Source organism: Giraffa tippelskirchi, chromosome Y (assembly GCF_054371585.1).
Source record: "Giraffa tippelskirchi isolate mGirTip1 chromosome Y, T2T-mGirTip1v1.2.pri, whole genome shotgun sequence".
NCBI classification, from domain to species: Eukaryota; Metazoa; Chordata; class Mammalia; order Artiodactyla; family Giraffidae; genus Giraffa; species Giraffa tippelskirchi.
Window position 1 is genome coordinate 167029 of NC_137290.1, and position 19496 is coordinate 186524.

The 19496-nt window shown below is 55.7% G+C and overlaps 1 protein-coding gene across 6 annotated transcripts in view; it reads right to left on the minus strand.

Moving 5' to 3' along the window:
* Nucleotides 1-19496, minus strand: part of LOC145537818 (serine/threonine-protein phosphatase 2A regulatory subunit B'' subunit beta) — a 42644-nt gene that overhangs the window by 2181 nt on the left and 20967 nt on the right. For all 6 annotated transcript variants that reach the window (XM_081568707.1, XM_081568706.1, XM_081568710.1 and 3 more), the window contains 8 exons: nucleotides 8327-8430; nucleotides 7891-7993; nucleotides 6911-6985; nucleotides 5633-5719; nucleotides 4977-5133; nucleotides 1624-1672; nucleotides 945-1034; nucleotides 439-614 (listed from right to left, as the gene is read on the minus strand). In XM_081568707.1, the coding sequence (XP_081424833.1) occupies nucleotides 439-614; nucleotides 945-1034; nucleotides 1624-1672; nucleotides 4977-5133; nucleotides 5633-5719; nucleotides 6911-6985; nucleotides 7891-7993; nucleotides 8327-8430 (841 nt within the window). The remainder of the gene's footprint in view (nucleotides 1-438; nucleotides 615-944; nucleotides 1035-1623; nucleotides 1673-4976; nucleotides 5134-5632; nucleotides 5720-6910; nucleotides 6986-7890; nucleotides 7994-8326; nucleotides 8431-19496) is intronic.

Here is a 19496-nt window from a genome sequence, read left to right on the forward strand (position 1 = left end):
ACCCCTAGTGATCAGAACTGGCCGGTGCTCGGTTACACGAGACCACACTTGACCTGCCCTGGACGCGGCTACCGTCTCCGAGGCCCGGCACACACCTCCCCTGGGGCTGCCCACCCCCCGGGGGCTCCCTAACCCCTGGGGTGTCCCCCTCCCCAGGAGCACCCCAGTTCCCCAGAGCATCCCCCAGGGCTGTCCCTCCTCCTTGGGGCACCCCCCACCGCAGGGGGACCCACTTCCCTGGGGCACCCCCCAAGGCTGTGCCCCATCCCCCCTGGAACTCCCCACCCCCAGGGGCAACCCGATTCCCCAGGGCATCTCCACCTCCCCCAAGTGTCCCCCTCCCCCAGAGGCCCCCACCCTCCCCCATGGGGCCCCACTTCCCTGGGCACCCCCTCCCCCAGGTGTCCCCCCTCCCAGGGCCCCACCCCTGCGCAGCACCTTCCCTCTGGGGCTTCACCAGGTCCAGCATCTGGCACAGGCAGTCCTCGAAGGGCAGGGCTTCAATGGCCATGCTGTCCAGCCGCCGGCACTGCTCCTCATAGAAGTACTCCAGCTCGAACATGGACAGCGCCCCGTCCCCATCCAAGTCCATGCAGCGGAACCAGTACTCGATGCTGCGGCCGGGAGGGTCAGACGTCCGCCCAGACAACCATCCACCCAGACCCGCTGTGACCAGGGTGACCTTACCCCCGGGACCAGTACTCGAGGCTGCGACTGGGAGGGTCAGATGTCCACCCCGATGGCCGTCCACCCAAACACGCTCCAACCGGGGTGACCCGCACGTGGACAGACCCCACCCCCGGGGACCACTCCACCCATGTGACCCTCTCCGAGACGACCTCACAGGGATGGGCCACGGAGAGCGCCCTCATTGATGGGTGACCACTGGGCCCCGCTTGTGAGTGTCCTTACAGCCCAAACAGAGCACAGGCCCGGACGCCCACCTGGTGGGGGTCTTCTTGTCCTCCTCGGAGATCAGAAACCAGACAAAGTCCGCGTAGCTAATTTTTCCTTCCTTCTGCACCTTTTTCCCTCTGGATTCCGGGCCGGAATCGAGAGACAAAGCCGGCGTCAGGGAGAAGCAGCCTGAGGCTCGGGTCCCTGCCCACGCCCAGGGGTGACGGGAGCCCTGCAGGGATCCAGTCCTGGCCTGGTCCCAACCCGGAGGGGCCTGAGAGAGGCTGTGTAGGCCTAGAGGGGCGGGGGCAGGGATCAGGGCAGAAGAACCTGCTCGGCTCACAGCCACCTCACAGCCTTCCATGCCCAGGGCCTGTGCCCCCCTCACGCATGGCATCATGTGGCAAGAGCATGGTTTGCGTGCCCGTAACTTATGACGTCACATCTGTGACGGTCACGGGATCCTTTTCACATGCCCTCACACGGCACAGGCGTGTGTCCTTTATGTATGACCTTACATGAACGGCACACGTGTCCCTCTTACTCATGACTTCCTGTGACAATGGCGTGTGTCCCCGTTACCTATGACCTCGTATGGCAAAACCCTACACACGTGCTCCTAGGTCACGGCTCAGAACACGCCCCCCCCGTCAGGAGTGACAGGCAGGGCCGGATGCTCCCGGGGAAAACCAGCCCCAGCCCTGCTGCGAACCCACTGGCACGCACCGCGTCACGGCTCCAGAGAAGATCCGGTCGATCATCTTGGTGGAAATAGCTGCAAAAGAGGAGTCGGGCCGTGAGCCTTGCACGGGGGTCCTGGAGCCCCACGCGGCAGCTGTAGACCTGTCCGGGTGGGCTCCGGGCTGAACCTGGAGACCCAGGTCTGGCTGGGAGGGACCCTGGGGGCCTGAATTTCCTGCACACGCCTCCTCGGACACTGCCCAGTGCTTCCCAGTCCTGGGCGTGTGTGTACGTGTATGCTGCAAGGGCTGCAAGGAGATCCAACCAGTCCATCCTCAAGGAAATCAACCCTGAATATTCATTGGAGGGACTGATGCTGAAGGTGAAACTCCAATACTTTGGCTACGTGATTCGAAGAACTGATTCATTGGAAAAGACCCTGATGCTGGGAAAGATTGAAGGCAAGAGAAGGGGATGACAGAGGATGAGATGGTTGGATGGCATCACCGACTCAATGGACATGAGTTTGAGTCAACTCTGGGAACTTGGTGATGGACAGGGAGGCCTGGCGTGCTGCAGTCCACGGGGTCGCAAAGAGTCGGACATGACTGAGCTGAACAAATGTGTGTTCTAAGTTGTTTCAGTCATGTCCGACTCTTTGCGACCCCGTGGACTGTAGCCCTCCAGGTTCCTATGTCCATGGGATTCTCCAGGCAAGAACACTGGAGTGGGTCACTGTTCCCTTCTCCAGGGGATCTTCCCAACCCAGGAATTGAACCCGAGTCTCCTGCGTCTCCTGCATTGGCAGATGGGTTCTCAAACCAGCTGAGCCGCTGGGGTAGCCCACCCAGTCCCGAGAACTGAGCCTGAGTCCAAGCTGCAGAGGGAGGCGCTGGCCCCGGGGCTCCAGGACCGAGTGGAGTGTGGCCAGCAGGACGCACGTTCACAGCTGCATGGGCTCTGACCCGAACACACAACGCGCTTGTGATCAGAACCCAGATGCATGTCAACCACGTTCGAGGAAGAGACAGTGGAAGGCCGGGGCTGTCAGATGGATCACCACACGGGGTGGCTTAAACAGCACGTGGTCATCCTCCCCGAGTCCTGTAGGCTGGAGTTGGAGCCCCAGGTTGGGCAGGGCGTGTGGACGGCCGTCTCCTCCCCTTGCCCTAACCCTAACCCTGTGTGTGTCTGTGTCCCGACCTCCCCTTCTCATCAGGACCCCAGTCCTGCGGGATCAGGACCAGCCTAGTGACTTCATTCCACCTTCATCCCCTCTTTAAAGACCATGTCCAAACACAGCCACCTCCTGAAATCTCAGGGGTCACAACTTAAGTGTATTAATCTTGGGGACACTTTTCAGCCACTACTTAGACAGGTAACCACAAAAATGGGGAAATAAAGACAAAACGTCCTTTCAGCCCCATTCATCCTGGCTCAATAAAAGTCTTCTCTGAGAGGAAATGACTGGATGGTGTCAGGTTGAACGGGGTTTTCCAAAAAGATACATCCACATCCTGCCTCCTGGCATGGGAACTGGATCCTACATAAAAACAGGGTCTCTGCAGAGGTGATGGAGTGAAGGGTCTGAGATGAGGTCCCTCCTGGATGGCGGTGCCCTAAACCCGGTGACACGGTCCTTATAAGACACAGAAGAGGAGAGACACGGACACAGAGGAGAAGCCACGTGGACACAGAGGGGGAGACGGGAGGGAGGCGGCCACCAGCCCAGGGACGATGCCCGGAGCCCCCAGAAGCCGGAAGAGGCGGGGAGGAGCCTCCCCTGGAGCCTCTGCAGGGAGCTCAGCCCTGGGACCCCTGACCTCAGGCGTCCGGTCCCCAGGGCAGGGGAGGGTGGGTGTTGAGCCCCGCTGTGGTCATCTGTTACCGTTGCCTCCGGTAACCCTCGCGGCCCTCGTGGGTGTCGGGCTCATAAACAAGCTCATTTCGGATCTCCGGCATCACAACTGGGAGGATAACTTCCTGTTCTTTGAGGTTCCCCCCACGCCATGAGAGCAGCCCCAGGCAGCTAGGACAGCTGAGGACTCAGGACTCACGACAGAACTAGGACTCAGACTCGCTCCCACAGCTGGCGACGTGACAGCAGAAAAACCACTCGGCACGGGTCAGCTCCGCTGCGGCCCGTTCCTCTCCACAACGGGAGGATGAGCCCGTGCAGAAACCCGCAGCTGACACAGCTCACGGGCACACCGGGGACTGCACTCGAAACCGCCCCGTGACCTGTCCCGGCCGGCAAGACCACCGTCTGCAGGGTCACCACTGTGCCCAGGGCAGACGAGGCCACGGAGCCACCAGCAAGTGGCGCTGTTTGCTGACAGACCCCCAACAGCAGCTGACGAGAGCCGCCGGACATGAGAACCACACGGTGGACAGGAGGCCCCGGGGATGTGGGCAGCAGCCCTGGCCACGAGCTCGGGCGCCTCAGGGCCTGATGAGCATGTCCCGGCCACCAAGGCCTGTGCCAACCTCACGACAGGGTCAGAGTCGAGACCAACAGTGGCACTCAGGGCTGCAACTGAGAGGGACCCACGCACCAGGATTGTGGGGCCCTCGGGGGACCAGCCTGAGGGGTTCGGGGAACAGACAGCTGACCTGGGGGGCTGACCTCGGGGACCCATCCAGGCCACACTGACCACAAAGGAATGCTCAGGGAATTCAGAAACCCTCTCGTGGCTGCAACTACCTCAAAATCCATTACATCGAAACCTACAGTTTTAAAGAAATTGTTGACAAAACTAGAAATCCACCACACAGGAAAAATTTAGCCCATTTTGTATACCCTGAAAATTTGATTTCTTGTAAAGGCAGGTGTAGGGAACTCAAACCGGGGTTCTGTGACAACCTAGAGGGGTGGGATGGGGAGGGAGGTTCAAGAGGGAGGGACATATGTCTACCTGTGGCTGACTCACGTTGAGGTTTGGGAGAAACCAACACAATTTTGTAAAGCAATTATCCTTCAATTAAAAAATCAATAAATTTGAAAAATACCATTTATACTGGCCCATTGGGCGCCCTGGCCTGAGGTGGCGGCGGGGGTGGCCCCCCTCCGCAGAGACACACGCGGGAGCCCGGGGGTGGGAAGAGCTGGGGTAAAAGGGCTCGGAGGGGGAGCCGCCAAGTGCTCAGGTCTCCGGGTCCACGCCGGCCGTGAGGGCGCCGCCGACGCCACGCGGCCATGTCCCCCGTGTGCGCCTGTTTTCCGCCTCCCGCAGCAGGTCCAGAGGGAGTCTGGGTGCAGGCTCCGAGTGTGGGGGGCGGGTGGCATGGGGGCAGCCAACGCCACTCTCGGGAGACCGGGAGACCAGGAGCCCCCCCCTCCCCCGGCTTAGCGCCCGCTACGGCCCCCGCTCCCACCTCCGAGCTGGCTGAGTGCTCACCGTGGTCGTTGTGCCGGGCCAGGTCCTGAGCGTCGATGAGCAGGTCATGGTCCGTGTCCAGCTCCCAGAACTTGCAGTAGATGACATAGAAGTGCTCGTAGGAGAAGAACTCCGTCAGCTGGTTGATGTCTGCCTCCTCCTCCAGGAGAGCCACGTTCTGCAGGACACACCAGAGAACTGCCAACAGGGACGCCAGGACGTAGAGTGCAAACAGGCCGTCCAGTGGGGACGGGCCCAGATCCCGTGTCGTGGGGAGGCAGGGTCAGAGCAGGGCAAGGCCGTGTGAGGGCCGGGAGGGGCAACCGGGTCAGGGGTGCACCGGGGCAGCACAGGTCAGAGACACGGAGGGGAGGAGGTAGGGGACGGGGGAGGGGGGAGCATGGGCGGACGGTTCTGTGCGCAGAGACCCCAGGATGACGGCAGACAGGAGGGCCGGACGGCTGGGTGCCGGGTGTGGGAGGCGGGATGGATGTGTGGGCGCGCGGGTGGCCGGATGGGGATGTGTGGGTGGGCGGGCGAGTGGCCGGATGGGGATGTCTGGGTGGGCGGGCGGGTGGCCGGATGGGGATGTCTGGGTGGGCGGGCGGGTGGCCGGATGGACGGGGGTGGGGGGGCGCGCCCGGGCGGGTGGAGGCGGGGTCCCTCTCCCCGCGCACCTGCAGGAAGGTGCTCCTCCGCAGCTCGGCGCACGTGATCCTGCCCGACCAGGACCTGTTGACGGTGTAGAAGATCCTCTGGATGACCTGCGGGGGACGCAGGAGGCACGTCAGCCCCGCACAGCGATGTGGGCACTGCAGGGTCCACGTGATGCCCACGTGTGAGCCCGCGGGCCGCCCTATGACCCCCTGTGACCCGCCCTGTGACCGTGCGCTGCAGGACCGCGAGCCGCCAGCAGAGGGCGGCCGCCCCGCACTTGGCGGAGGGTCGGGAAGGAGGCCCGTTGGAGCCCAGGGGGGGACCCGGCGCGGCGGAAGCTGCGCCCGGTGCAGTGCGCAGCCCAGCCGAGAGCCGGCCGTCCTCGGGCTGGAGGGGGCGGACACAGCAGCTCTGAGGGGCGGGCAGCCCTCACAGCGCGGCTGGAAACCCCGCTCCGATCCCTCCAGGAACACCTGACTGGCCGGCTGGAGGGGAGCGTGAGCTTAAAGCCGAGAGCGCGCCCGCCCCTGCACACGGAGGCCGGCAGGTCCAGACGTCAATGCCCGGGGCGCCCCCTCCCCCATCCCCTCCTCCAGGACAGCCCCCGCCCCGTCCCCCGAGTGTTTAGGAGCCCCTGGCATCAGCAGTGTCTCAGCCAGCACTCAGTGTGGCTGGGAGAAACCTCAGTGTGGATCGTCACTGTGAGTCGGGGAGCAGAGTGGGGCAGGGTGTGTGTGAGGGGGGCCTGGGAACCGTGGGCACGTGCAGCTGCACACGCATCCACACCCCGCCCCGCCCCGCGGCTCTGCTCCCCCACCCCCGCGTGCGCCTGCCCCGCCCACACGTGTGCACTCCGTGCTGCAGGACAAGTGTGCTCCCAGCCCGCGTGCCCGGGGGCTGCCCACCAACCACCCGCACCCAGAGCCGGGCCACGTGTGTGGGCGAGAGCCCTTCCCCCCAGGTGACCCCGGCCCAGGGCAGGTGCGGGGCCTGGGCTGCGGTTCCGTGTCCCCAGGTGGGGCCCATGCCCCACGCAGAGCGCCCTCGCCTGATGCTCTGAACCTGAAAGCCTGCTGCCCGGGAGGCAGACGGCAGGGTTTCTGGACGCGCCCTCGCCCGCTGGGACCTGCGCCCCGTCCGACCCTGGGGCTCGGCGACGTACCCTGCGCGGGGCCTGCGTGGGCCACACCGCTCACCCCTCCCGAGCCCCGGAGAAGAGGACCACAGACACCTGGTCGTGCTGACAAAGCGGGGCGTAAGGGCTGCGGACCGCGGGGGCGCGGACACTCGGCACTCACCGTGGTGATGTAGCGAGAGTGGAACTCGGCCGCCTCCTTCAGGAACGCCAGGCCGGGGTGCGTGTTCACCACGTCCTGCGGGGGGAGAGGACCCAGTCCTGGGACGCGCCGCGGGACCACACGCAGCCCCCGGGAATGAGAACCCACGTGTCCACCAGAAACCCCAGGGTCGCACAGGCAGGCCCAGAGGCGCCCCGGGGAGTCCCATCGAACACACGGTTACGTGAAATCACGTCAGATCGAGACTGTACTGAGCCATCGCGGCCACGTCTGAGAAAGGACGGGGCTCTGAATGGAAGCAAATGCCACTGCCTCTCATGACCAAGGGTGACCTGACACGTATAAACATGCAAACCCCAGCAGGTAAGAGCATCCCAGGTTCTGAGGAGTACGTGACATGTCCTCATGTGATAAAGGACTACAATCCCGGGTGCCCTTCAAATCGCTCTCATTCACACTCTTTGCGTAACTTTGTTCCGTGTTTTAAGTGGAACATGCAGGTAGGCAGCCATCACTTTAAACTCTCCTCCAGACAACCGACCATGAAGTCCTGAACTAACTGTGTTTAAAGGAAGCAGAAAGGCACTGGGAATGAATGTCTCGCACACCCCGACCCGGCCCGTGACAGCCAGGCACACACCAGCGTGCGTGGTGCCCATCCGAGTCCAGGTGCCCAGGCTCAGGGCTGCAGCTGTCCACCCCGTCCCATGGCTCACAAGGCTCCCGAGGGGCTGCACGGGACCAGCCCAGGGAGGCGGCCCCACAGGCAGAGAGCCAGGCTCCCACATGGAGGTGTAGACACAGGGATGCGCCTGTGAGAGGGGTGGGGGTGCGTGCAGCAGAGAGGGGACATGCGTGTGCTGGGCACGTGCAGATGGGGGTGTGCATTGCGCAAAGGCGGGACACACGGACGGGGGGCGTGTGCGGTGCACAGCAGGGACGCGCGGGAGAGGGGCATGCAGCGGGCGGCGGGCACGTACCTGCAGGAAGGGCACGAAGTCCTCCTGCACCAGGTAGCTGCAGCCGGGGCTCACGAGCAGGTGCACGAACTTGGCGGCATCGTCGTGACAGTTCTGCAGGACCCTGGGCGCAGAGCACACCCCTGCTGACGCCCCGTGCGTCCACAGGCCCCCGCCCAGACTCGGGCCCCAGGAGGTACACGGCAGCTGTGCTGGGACCCCCCACACGATCTCCCGCAAACGTGACTGTCCCAGCCGCCGGGACCCCCCCAGGCACGGTCTCCCCCAGACCTGTCCCGGCCGCTGGGACCCCCAGGCACGGTCTCCCCCAGACCTGACTGTCCCGGCCGCCAGGAACCCCGAGGCATAGTCTCCCCTGGACGGGAATGTCCCGGCCGCAGGAGGGCCAGCCAGGAGCGGGGGACGGCCCAGGGACACCGCCCCCTCCCGGACTCACTTTCTCCACATGGCGACGAACTTGTGGACGGACACGGAGCCGGTGCGCTCCCCGCCGGCGCTGCAGAAGAGCGGCCCCTTCCAGTAGAGCGGGCAGCCACAGGCCTGCGGGAGGGGTGAGGACACAGTCGAGCTCGTTCTGGCCCCCAGGGCCGGCCCCAGCAAGGCAGGGAGAGCCGCTGTGTGCAGACGGCGCGCCCCGCACAGCCCCGCGTGTCTGAGGACACGGCAGTCCCTCGCTCGGTCACATGGGTGAAGGCGCAAACAGTGGTCCTGAGGACGCAGTGTGCACCGCGTCCCCCGACCGGAGCCTGACTGTCGGCAACCAGGACAGAGCAGGTGAGCACACCCCCAACCCCGGAGTCTCAGCGCCTCATGACCCGTGAGGAGAGCGTAAACGAGAGGAGACCGTGAGCTACTCGGGACACGAGAGGACGCTCCTGCGACACTGCACGCCGCAGGGGTCAAGGTGACCACATCGCTCACAGTCACAGCTTTCAGGGCCCTGACGCTGGGAAAGATTGAGGGCGGGAGGAGAAGGGGACGGCAGAGGAGGAGATGGTTGCATGGCATCGCCGACTCGATGGACACGAGTTTGGGCAAGCTCTGGGAGCTGGTGATGGACAGGGAGGCCTGGCGCGCTGCAGTCCATGGGGTCGCAGAGAGTCGGACACGACTGAGCGACTGGACAACAACAGAAGGCGTTGAAGAGGTATGGAAACAGCGCAGACTCTCTGACTGCTTTATTTCCTGGTGACAGGACTGCAGAGGGGCTTACGTTTCGCCCTGAACGCTTTGGTCAAATCCTGGGACAGACAGCAGCAGACGTGACCACCTTTACCAACAGTTCTGCAAACACCCAACTCATACGGGCAAGACAGAGAGTCCAAAATATGTAGGAACGCTCCAACAATCCCAGGATACCCAGGTTCGACCTCTGGGTCGGGAAGATCCCCTGCAGAGAGAAACGGGAATCCACTCTACTATTCCTGCCTGGAGAATCCGAAGGACAGAGGAACCTGGCGGGCTACGTTCCAAAGGGTCGCACGGAGGCAGACAGGACTTAGTGAATGAACAGCAATAGGAAGAAGGCAGACGGCTCGGGAACGGCTCAGGGTGACCGCCGTGAGGCCTGTGAGCTGTGCGCTGGTGGGCTCTGCGAGCAAAGAGCGTGAACGGGGTCAGGACTGCGGGGGGAGACGCAGAGGAAGCAGTAACCAGATCCCAGCAGAGGGGACCACACGATGGTCTCGAGAGCAGGACCCAGACAGCAGCTGACAGACCCTATGCTGCGGGGGGAGGCGGTGCAGCGGCCAGCAGGCGGTCTGACGGGACCCCCCTGTCCAGTTAAAAAAGACGGGCGGACGACCTAGAAAGACGCTTCTCCACAAAGACACACAGATGGCCGAGAGCACACGGAAAGATGTTCAACACTGCTAACTGGAGAAATGTAAACCAAAGCCACAAAGAGGACCACCTCACACCATGCAGAAGGGCCATCACCAGCAATCTGCAAACAGGAAATGCTGCAGAGGGTGTGGAGGAGAGGAGCCCTCCTCCCCTGCGGGTGGGCCCGTAAACTGTTACAGCCACTGTGGTGGACGGCAAGGAGGCTCCTGAAAAACTAGAAACAGAGCTACCACATGATCCCACAGCCCCACAGCTGGCCCTGTGTCTGGAGAAAACTCAGCCAGAAAGGCTACATGCACCCCAATGCTCACTGCAGCACTGCTCACCACAGCCAGGACGAGGAAGCCACCTCGATGCCCACTGACAGAGCAGTGGGTAAAGAAGGTGTGGCACACGTATACCGTGGAATATTAGTCAGCCATGAAAAGGAACGCAATAATGCCGTCTGCAGCAACATGGATGGGCCTAGAAACTGCCATACTGTGTGAAGTAAGTGAGACAGAAAGAAATACCCTATGACTTCCCTTATACGGGGAGTCTAAAAGAAACGATATCAATGCACTTACTGACAAAGCAGAAAGAGACTCGTAGACTTACAGAATGAACTTATAGTTACGCAGCGGAAGGGACAGCCAGGGAGTCTGGGATGGACGTGGACACACTGCTGTATTTAACATGGAGAACCCACAGGGACCTGCTGGACAGCACAGGGAACTCTGCTCAATACTCTGTAATAACCTTATGGTTCCCAGGAGGAAGGGTGGGGAAGGGATAGTCAGGGAGTTTGGGATGGACATGGACACACTGCTGTGTGTAACATGGAGAATCAGCAAGGACCTGCTGGACAGCACAGGGAGCTCTGCTCCATGTCTGTGGCAGCCTGGATGGGGAGGGGAGTTTGGGGGAGAATGGATAGATGTGTATGTGTGGCTGAGTCCCTGTGCTGTCCACCTGGGACAATCACGACACTGTTAATTGACTGAACTTCAATGTAAAATAAAACGTTTTAAAAAAATAAATAAATTCGCTAAGTGAGGTGAGCTGAGCAGGCATCTGAAAGATGGGAACTAACTTAGCAAGCTCAAAGTCCACAACCTTGCTGGGCAGGAAACGAACAATCACAAATGCTTCCCTTTCAATTCTGCCAGGAGGACAGAACCCCACAGTGAGGTCGGGGAAGGGGGGGGGCGGTGGCTGGGGCCAGGACTGTCCGGATCCTTGGAGGGGGACAGCCCTGCCCACATGTAGAGACGCCCTGTTACCCACATCCAAGAGCCCCCACGGCCCGACTCCTCCACGGCTGAAGAAGGTGCCAAGGCAAGTTGGCAGGGGGTGAGGGGTCTGCTGGGTGGGGAAGGAGCCGCTGGGCACCGTGTACAGAAGTGCACTTTCTTCCTGCCCCATGCAGGCAATCACCCTGCTCAGAGCGGAGCTCGTACCTGAACAGAAGAGTTTACCGAACCAACCTCCAGAGGAAAACACAGGACAAAATGCTAGTGACACTGGGATCGCGGACACTTCCTACCAAGGACAGAAACGCGTAAACCCCAAATAAAGAACCACAGGACCAGACAGGGTGTAAATTAAAACCATCTGTAATTCCAGAGGCTGACGGAAGAGTGGAAAGGCAAGGGAAGACTGGGAAAAAAACCCGCTGGGGCGAGGACCTCTGACAAGTGCTCCCATCTAGGGCACACACAAGGCACGTCTAAGTCAACACTGAGAAAACACTGCACGCTTAGTGGGCAACGGTCTGAACGCGGATGTCGTCAGCATAGTATACAGTGACACAAATGCTACGCACAAAGGTGCTCAGTACTGTGAGTCACTAGAAATGCGCCCGCTAAAGCAAGTACCCACTGTGTGATCCTCTACAGGGAAAGTTCGAGTGAACTCTAACCAACCCACAGTGACAGAGAGTACACAGCGGGGGCCTGGCTGCACCGGGGCTGGACCGGACAGTGAGCGGGGGGGGGGGAGGGTGTCCGGAAACGCTTCTCATCTGACGGTGTGGACAGTTCCACAGAGACGCGCGCACCCCAAAGCGGATGACATTGTCCGCAGGAAACACCTACTGTTCACCTCAGTCATTACACCCCAAGACAGCGCCGAAAGGAAAAGATGCCGATGGAAAACAAACACATCAGCACACACTGAACCCAACCATGACAGAAATGAGACTGGAAGCTCGAGTAAGTGACTGCAGCGCGCGCGCGCGCACACACACACAGGAGTGTGACCTCAACGCGTGCACACACACACATATCCCAGTGTGACCTCAGCACACAGACACACACACACATCCCAATGTGACCTCAGCACACAGAGACACACACACACACCTCCCAGTGTGACCTCAGCACACAGGGACACACACACACATCCCAGTGTGACGTCAGCACACAGAGACACACACACATCCCAGTGTGACCTCAGCACACAGAGACACACACACACACCTCCCAGTGTGACCTCAGCACACAGAGACACACACACACAAACACCCCAGTGTGACCTCAGCACACAGACACACACACCTCCCAGTGTGACCTCAGCACACAGGGACACACACACACATCCCAGTGTGACCTCAGCACACAGACACACACACCTCCCAGTGTGACCTCAGCACACAGGGACACACACACACATCCCAGTGTGACCTCAGCACACAGACACACACACACACACACACACATCCCAGTGTGACCTCAGCACACAGAGACACACATACACAGCTCCCAGTGTGACCTCAGCGCACACACACACACATCCTAGTGTGACCTCAGCACACAGACACACACATACATCCCAGTGTGACCTCAGCACACAGACACACACACACATCCCAGTGTGACCTCAGCACACAGAGACACACATACACAGCTCCCAGTGTGACCTCAGCGCACACACATACACACACACACACATCCCAGTGTGACCTCAGCACACACACACACACACATCCCATTGTGACCTCAGCACACACACACACACCCCCCTCTGTGAGGCTAAGGATGAAAACTGCAGACAGCAAGAACTGGCGTCTCACACTGCTCGCTAGACGTGTCCCAGACACAGGCACGCCAGAAGACGGTTTCGTACTTCATATAAAATTAAACATAGTGGCAGCGGATGAGCCAGCGATTCAACAGAGGCATTCCTTACCTCAGACACAAGCAAAGCTATCGCCGGAATCCTGGGAATGCAAATGTCCACAGCAGCCATGTTCACGAGACGGCACTGAGAACGACCAAACACTCCTGCACCGGTAAAGCCAGGGACGCGCATGCACAGGATGCCACTCGGCAGCAGACACGGGGACAGATACCCCAGTTGTGCCCAGAAACCAGAGGCAGCCCCCACGGGGCCCCTGTGACATTCTTCACCAAGTAAAACAGCAGCAGCAGAAGGCCCGGGGTGAGCGTGCTGGGGCCCCGGACCGTCTCCTCCAGCGCGCCCGGGACAGACGCCGTCTGGAAGAGCAGACACACAGACAAACTATACGAGGCTACAGACACCGCCTGCAGCAGAGGGCCGAGTGCTGACGCCACGACACCACAGGCCCACCCAGCCGCCCCTCCTGAGGAGCTGGGAGCAGAAGCCCGTCCTGTCCCACTGACCCCCGCACACAGCACCGCCAAGGTCGGGGGCCGATGCCCCAGCCAGGCCCTCGGGCCCGACCACCGATGGAGGAGTCCAGGAAGCCTGCTCAGTAACACGGGGAGGGGACCCGGAGCAAGAGGGGGCACATGAGACATCCTGGCTGACCGGGGTTCCCTCTGTTAGGTATTCGGTCACTAACTCCTGCCCGACTCTCCACGACCCCATGGACCGCAGCCCGCTGGACTCCTCTGTCCATGGGGTTCTCCAGGCAAGAATACTGCAGAGGACTGCCATTTCCTCCTTCAGTGCATCTTGCCAACCCAGGGATCTAACCCACGTCCCCTGCACTGGCAGGTGGGTTCTTTACCACCGAGCCACCTGGGAAGCCTTTAGCGTTCCCTATATAACTCTAAAAATAGAATTACCATGTCATCCAACAGCCCCATTCCTGACCATGTTATCTGGAAAAGATGAAAACTGAAATTCAAAAAGATACATTCACCCCAACGTTCACAGCAGCCCTATTTATGTGAAGAAATGGGTCCACGGGGGCAAACATTTATACTGTGGAAAACTGTACACCTTCAACAGGGAGATCTTATTCTGTGTCCATTATACCTTAATAAAGTTGACTGAAAAACAAAATTAATTATTTGATTCAAGAACCTAAGAAAAAATGACAATAGACAAATGTGTAAGAAAGTGATAAAGATGTGAGCAGACTGCAGAAACAGGTAAGCAAAAACTGAAGTACTCCATGAAGCTGACAGATGCTTATCTGAAAAAAGAGAAGTTACTCTCTACCCTGACTAGTCAAAATGAATCAGAAATAAATAACCCTACAAAGAAAAAGGGTCACATGTACAGATTTGACGTTCTTGGATTAGAAGAATCAATATTGTCAAAATGACTATACTGCCCAAGGTCATCTATAGATTCGGCGCAACTGCTATCAAATTAACCAGTGGCATTTTTCACAGAACTAAAACAAAAACTTGTTAAATCTGCATGGAGACATAAAAGACCCCAAATAGCCAAAGCCATCTTGAAAATAAAAAAACTCAGCTGGAGGAGTCCTGGTGCCTGGCTTTAGACTATACCTCAAAGCAACAGTAATCAAAATTGTATTTCCTGTTGTGGTTCAGTCACCAAATCGTATTCGATTCTTTGCAACCCCATGGACCGCAGCACGCCAGGCCTCCTTGTCCTTCACCATCTCTTGGAGCCTCCTCAAACTCATGTCTGCTGAGTCAGTGATGCCAAAACTGTGTGGTACTATGATGTCAAAACAGTGTGGGACTGGCATAAAAACAGACAAAGAGATGATGGAACAAGATAGAAAGCCTAGAGACAAACCCACGCATCTATGATCAATTAATCTGTGACAAAGGGGAGCAAGAACACAGAATGCAGAAGAGCCGTTTCAGTGAGTGGTGCTGGGAAAACTGGACAGTTCCAGGTGAAAGGATGAAATCAGAACACACTCTGACACCACACACAAAAGTAAACTCCAGATGGGTGAAAGACCTAAATGTGAGCCCGGACACTATAAAACTCCCAGAGGAAAACAAAGGCAGAACACTCTCTGACATCAATCACAAAATAGCTTTTTGGATCTAACTCTCAGAGTAATAGAAATAAAAACAAACAATAAACAAATGGGATCTAATTAGACGTACAAGCATTTGCACAGCAAAGGAAACCATAACAAAATGAAAAGACAGAATGGGAGAAAAGATTTGCAAACGATGCGACCAACAAGGGATCGATCTCCAAAATATACAAATAGCTCGAGCTTGTACAAATACCTCGTGCTTGTACGTACAAACAGTTCAATATGAAAAAACAACCCGAGGGACTTCCCTGCTGGGCCAGTGGCTAAGACTCCACGTTCCCAATGGGGGCCCGGGTTTAGTCCCCGATCAGGGAACTGGATGCCGCATGCTGCAACTAGAGAGCCCTCATTCCATGAAGACAAAGATCCCGTATGCTTCAACCAAGACCCAACATGGCAAAGAAATAATGAACATGTGCTCAGTCGCTCAGTCGTGTCCGACTCTGTGCGACCCCATGAACTGTAGCCCACCAGGCTCCTCTGTCCATGGGGTTTTCCAGGAAGAATACTGGAGTGGGCTGCCATACCCTCCTCCAGGGGATCTTCCCGACTCACGGATCGAACCTGAGTCTCCTGCATTGCAGGAGGATTCTTTATCACTAGTGCCACCCCGGAAGCCCCAAATAAATAAATACATATCTTTAAAAGATTCAATCAAAAAATGGTCAGAAGAGCTCTGGAGAATGAAATGGCAACCCACTGCAATATTCTTGCCTGGAAAATTCCATGGACAGAGGAGCCTGGCGGGCTACAGTCCATGGGATTGCAAAGACGTGGAGACGACTGAGAGACTAACTTTACTACTACCAGAGAAGTTCACCCCACATGCCACAACTAAGACCTGGCACAATCAGATAAATAATAAACATTTAAAAAATGGTCAGAAGAGCTAAACAGACATTTCTCCAAAGAAAACAGTAAAGATGACCAAAAGGCACATGAAAAGACACTCAACATCACTGATTGCTAAAGAAATGCAAATCCAAGCTGCAGTGAGGTACTACTTCACACTGGTCAGGATGGCACTTCACACCGGTCATTAAAAGGTCTACAAACAATAAATGCTGGAGAGGTGGAAAGAAGGGAGCCCTCCTACACTGTTGGTGGGAATGTAAGTTGGCGCAGTCACTATGGAGAACAGTATGTGGGTTTCTCAAAAAACTAGAAACAGAACTAGAATATGACCCAGCAGTTCCACTCCTGACCATGTATCTGGAAAAGATGAAAATTCTAATTCAAAAAGATCCATGCACCCCAGCGTTCACTGCACCACTATTTGTAATAGCCAAGAAACGGAAGCAACTAAATGTCCATGGACAGATGGATGGAAAAAGAAGACGTTGTGCACATATACACAAGGGGATATTACTGAGGCATAAAGAAGAATGAAAAAATGCCATTTGTAACAACACAGATGGACCTAGAGATTATCATCCTCAGTGAAGTAAGCCAGAGAGATGAAGACAGCTATCACATGATATGACTGACATGTAGAGTCAAAAAAAAGGGTACAAATGGACTTACTGATAAAACAGAAACAGATTCACAGACAGAGAACAAGCTTTATGGTTCCCAAAGGGGAAGGGATAAAACAGGAGCTCGGGATTAACATATACAGACCACGAATACATAGAACAGATGATCCGCAAGGCCCACTGTATGTAGCACGGGGCTTTACTCAGTATTCTCTCATCATCTCAGCGGGAAAAGAGTCTGAGAAAGGATGGATGCCTGTCTAAGTATAGCTGATTTACTTTGCTATACATGTAAAACTAACTCAACACTGTACGTCAACTCTTTGTTGTTCAGTTGCCCAGTCATGTCCAACTCTGCGATCCCATGAACTGCAGGCTTTCCTATCCTTCACTATCTCCCAGAGTTTGCCCAAGTTCATGTCCACTGAGTCAGAGATGCCATCCAGCCATCTCATCCTCTGTCGTCCCCTTCTCCTCCTGCCCTCAATCTTTCCCAGCATCAGGGTCTTTTCTAATCAGTCGGCTCTTCGCATCAGGTGGGCAAAGGATTGGAGCTTCAGCTTCAGCATCAGTCCTTCCAATGAATATTCAGGACTGATTTCTTTTAGTATTGACTGCTTTGATACCCTTGCTGTCCAAGGGACTCTCAAGAGTCTTCTCCAACACCACAGTTCAAAAGCACCAATTCTTGGATGTTCAGCCTTCTTTATGGTCCGACTCTCACATCCGTACATGATCACTGGGAAAACCATACCTTTGACTAGACAGACTTTTGTCGACAAAGTGATGTGTCTGTGTTTTAATACGCTGTCGAGGTTTGTCTTAGCTTTTCTTTCAAGGAGCAGGCGTCTTTTAATTTCATGGCTGCACTCACTGTCCACAGTGATTTTGGAGTCCGAGAAAATAAATTGTTACTGTTTCCATTGACAGAAAATAAATAAATAAGATACAGATTAAGAAAAAAAACATAAACCAAGAGCTGATTCTCTGAAAGGGCGCAGACTGACCGACCACCGGCCGGAAAGGGCGCAGACTGACTGACCGCCGGCCAGTCTCACCAAGAAGAGAGCAAATCCAAACAAACAAAATAAGAAATGAAAAAGGAAACATATCAACCAGTATCACAGAAATACAAAAAATCCGTAAGAGAACACTGTGAAGAATTATATGCCGAGCAATCCAACAACCGAGAAGAAAAGGACAGCTTTCTAAGAACACACAGCCCACCAAAACCGAATCGTGAACAGGTAATTCGAACAAAGAGATCACTGGCAGTGAAATAGAATCTGCCATCAAAAAGCTCTGTACAAACAAAAATCCACTACCAGATGGTTTCACCAGCTAAATCTAGAAATTTACAAAGAAGAACTCTTAGTGATCCTTCTCAAACTGCTTTGAAGATTGAAGAGGAGGGAATACTCTCAAAGACAAGCCACCATCACCCAAATACCAAAACTGACACTACCGAAAAAGAAAATTAAAGGCCAACATCTTTGATAAATACAGATGCAAAAATTTCAACAAAATACCAGCAAACCGAATCCAATAACACATAAAAAAGATCATACACCGTGACCAAGCAGGATTCACCCCAAGTTCACAAGGATGGTTCAACATACGCAAATCAATCAATGAGATATACCATGTCAACAAAAGTAAAAAAGTGCATGATCGGCTCAATGGATGCAGAAAAAGCACTGACATAATTCCACATCCATTCATGACAAAAACTCTTACCAAAGTGAGTTTAGAGTAAACATATCTCAACATCACAAAAGCTATTTATGACCAATCCACAGCCAATACAATCCTCAACAGTGAAAAGTGGAAAGCCTTCCCTTTCGTGAACAAGACAAGGATGTCCAATCTCACCATTTCTATGCAGCATAGGACTGCAAGTCCTAGCCAGGGCAATCAGACAAGGAAAAGATATAAAAGGTGTTCAAACTGGACCCGGAGCAGTGGGACGGGGTGGAGGTGAGACGGAGGCTCAAGAAGGAGGGGACATATGTATACCTATGGCTGATCCACGTTGATGGATGGCAAAAACCAACACACTACCGCAATTATCCTCCAATTAAAAATACATAAATTAAGAAAATGGTATCCAAATTGGAAGGCAAGCGGTAAAACTGTCACTACAGGCAGATGATATGATACCATACATAGGAAACCCTAAAGACTCCAGACACAACAACTGCTGGAACTGATAAATGAATTCAGCAAGGTAGCAAGATACAAGACTAACATACAGAAATCAGTTGCGTTTCTTCACACTAATAGTGAAATAGCAGAAAGGGAAAGTTAAAAAAAAAAATTCCTTTTAAAATTGTATAAAAAAAATAAAGCCGACCAAGGAGGTGAGAGATTTACATGCTGAGAAACTAAAAAAATCATTAATCAAGAAAATTAAAGATGATGCAAAGAAATGGAGAAATATTCCATGCTCCTGGATTGGAAAAATTAATATGGTTAAAACAACCATACTATCCAAACCAGTCTACATATTTAACGTGATCCCTATCAAATTACCCATGGCATTTTTCACAGAACTGGAACAAGCAATCGTAAAATTGATATGGAATCACAAAAGACCCAGAACTGCCAAACGATCCTGAAGAGGAAGAATAAAGCAGGAGGCAGAATGGCCCCAGGCGCCAGACAGCACTGCAGGGCGAGAGGAATCAAAACAATGTGTGCTGTTGTTATTGCTGCTCAGTAGCTCAGTGTGTCCGACTCTCTGCGACCCCACTGACCGCAGCGCGCCCGGCCTCCCTGTCCATCACCGTCTCCCAGAGTCTGCTCAAATTCATGTGCAGTCAGTCGGTGATGCCATCCAACCATCTCATCCTCTGCCACCCTCTCCTCCTTCTGCCTTCAAGACACTGTGGTACTGACGGAGACACAGACACCTAGATCAGGGACTGCAACAGAGAATCCAGAGATAAACCCACAACTACGGTCAGTGACGCTCTGACCGAGGAGGCAAGAACAGACAGTGGAGGAAAGAAGACCCAGTCTTCAGCAAGTGGTGCTGGGAAAGCCGGAGAGACGCATATAAATCA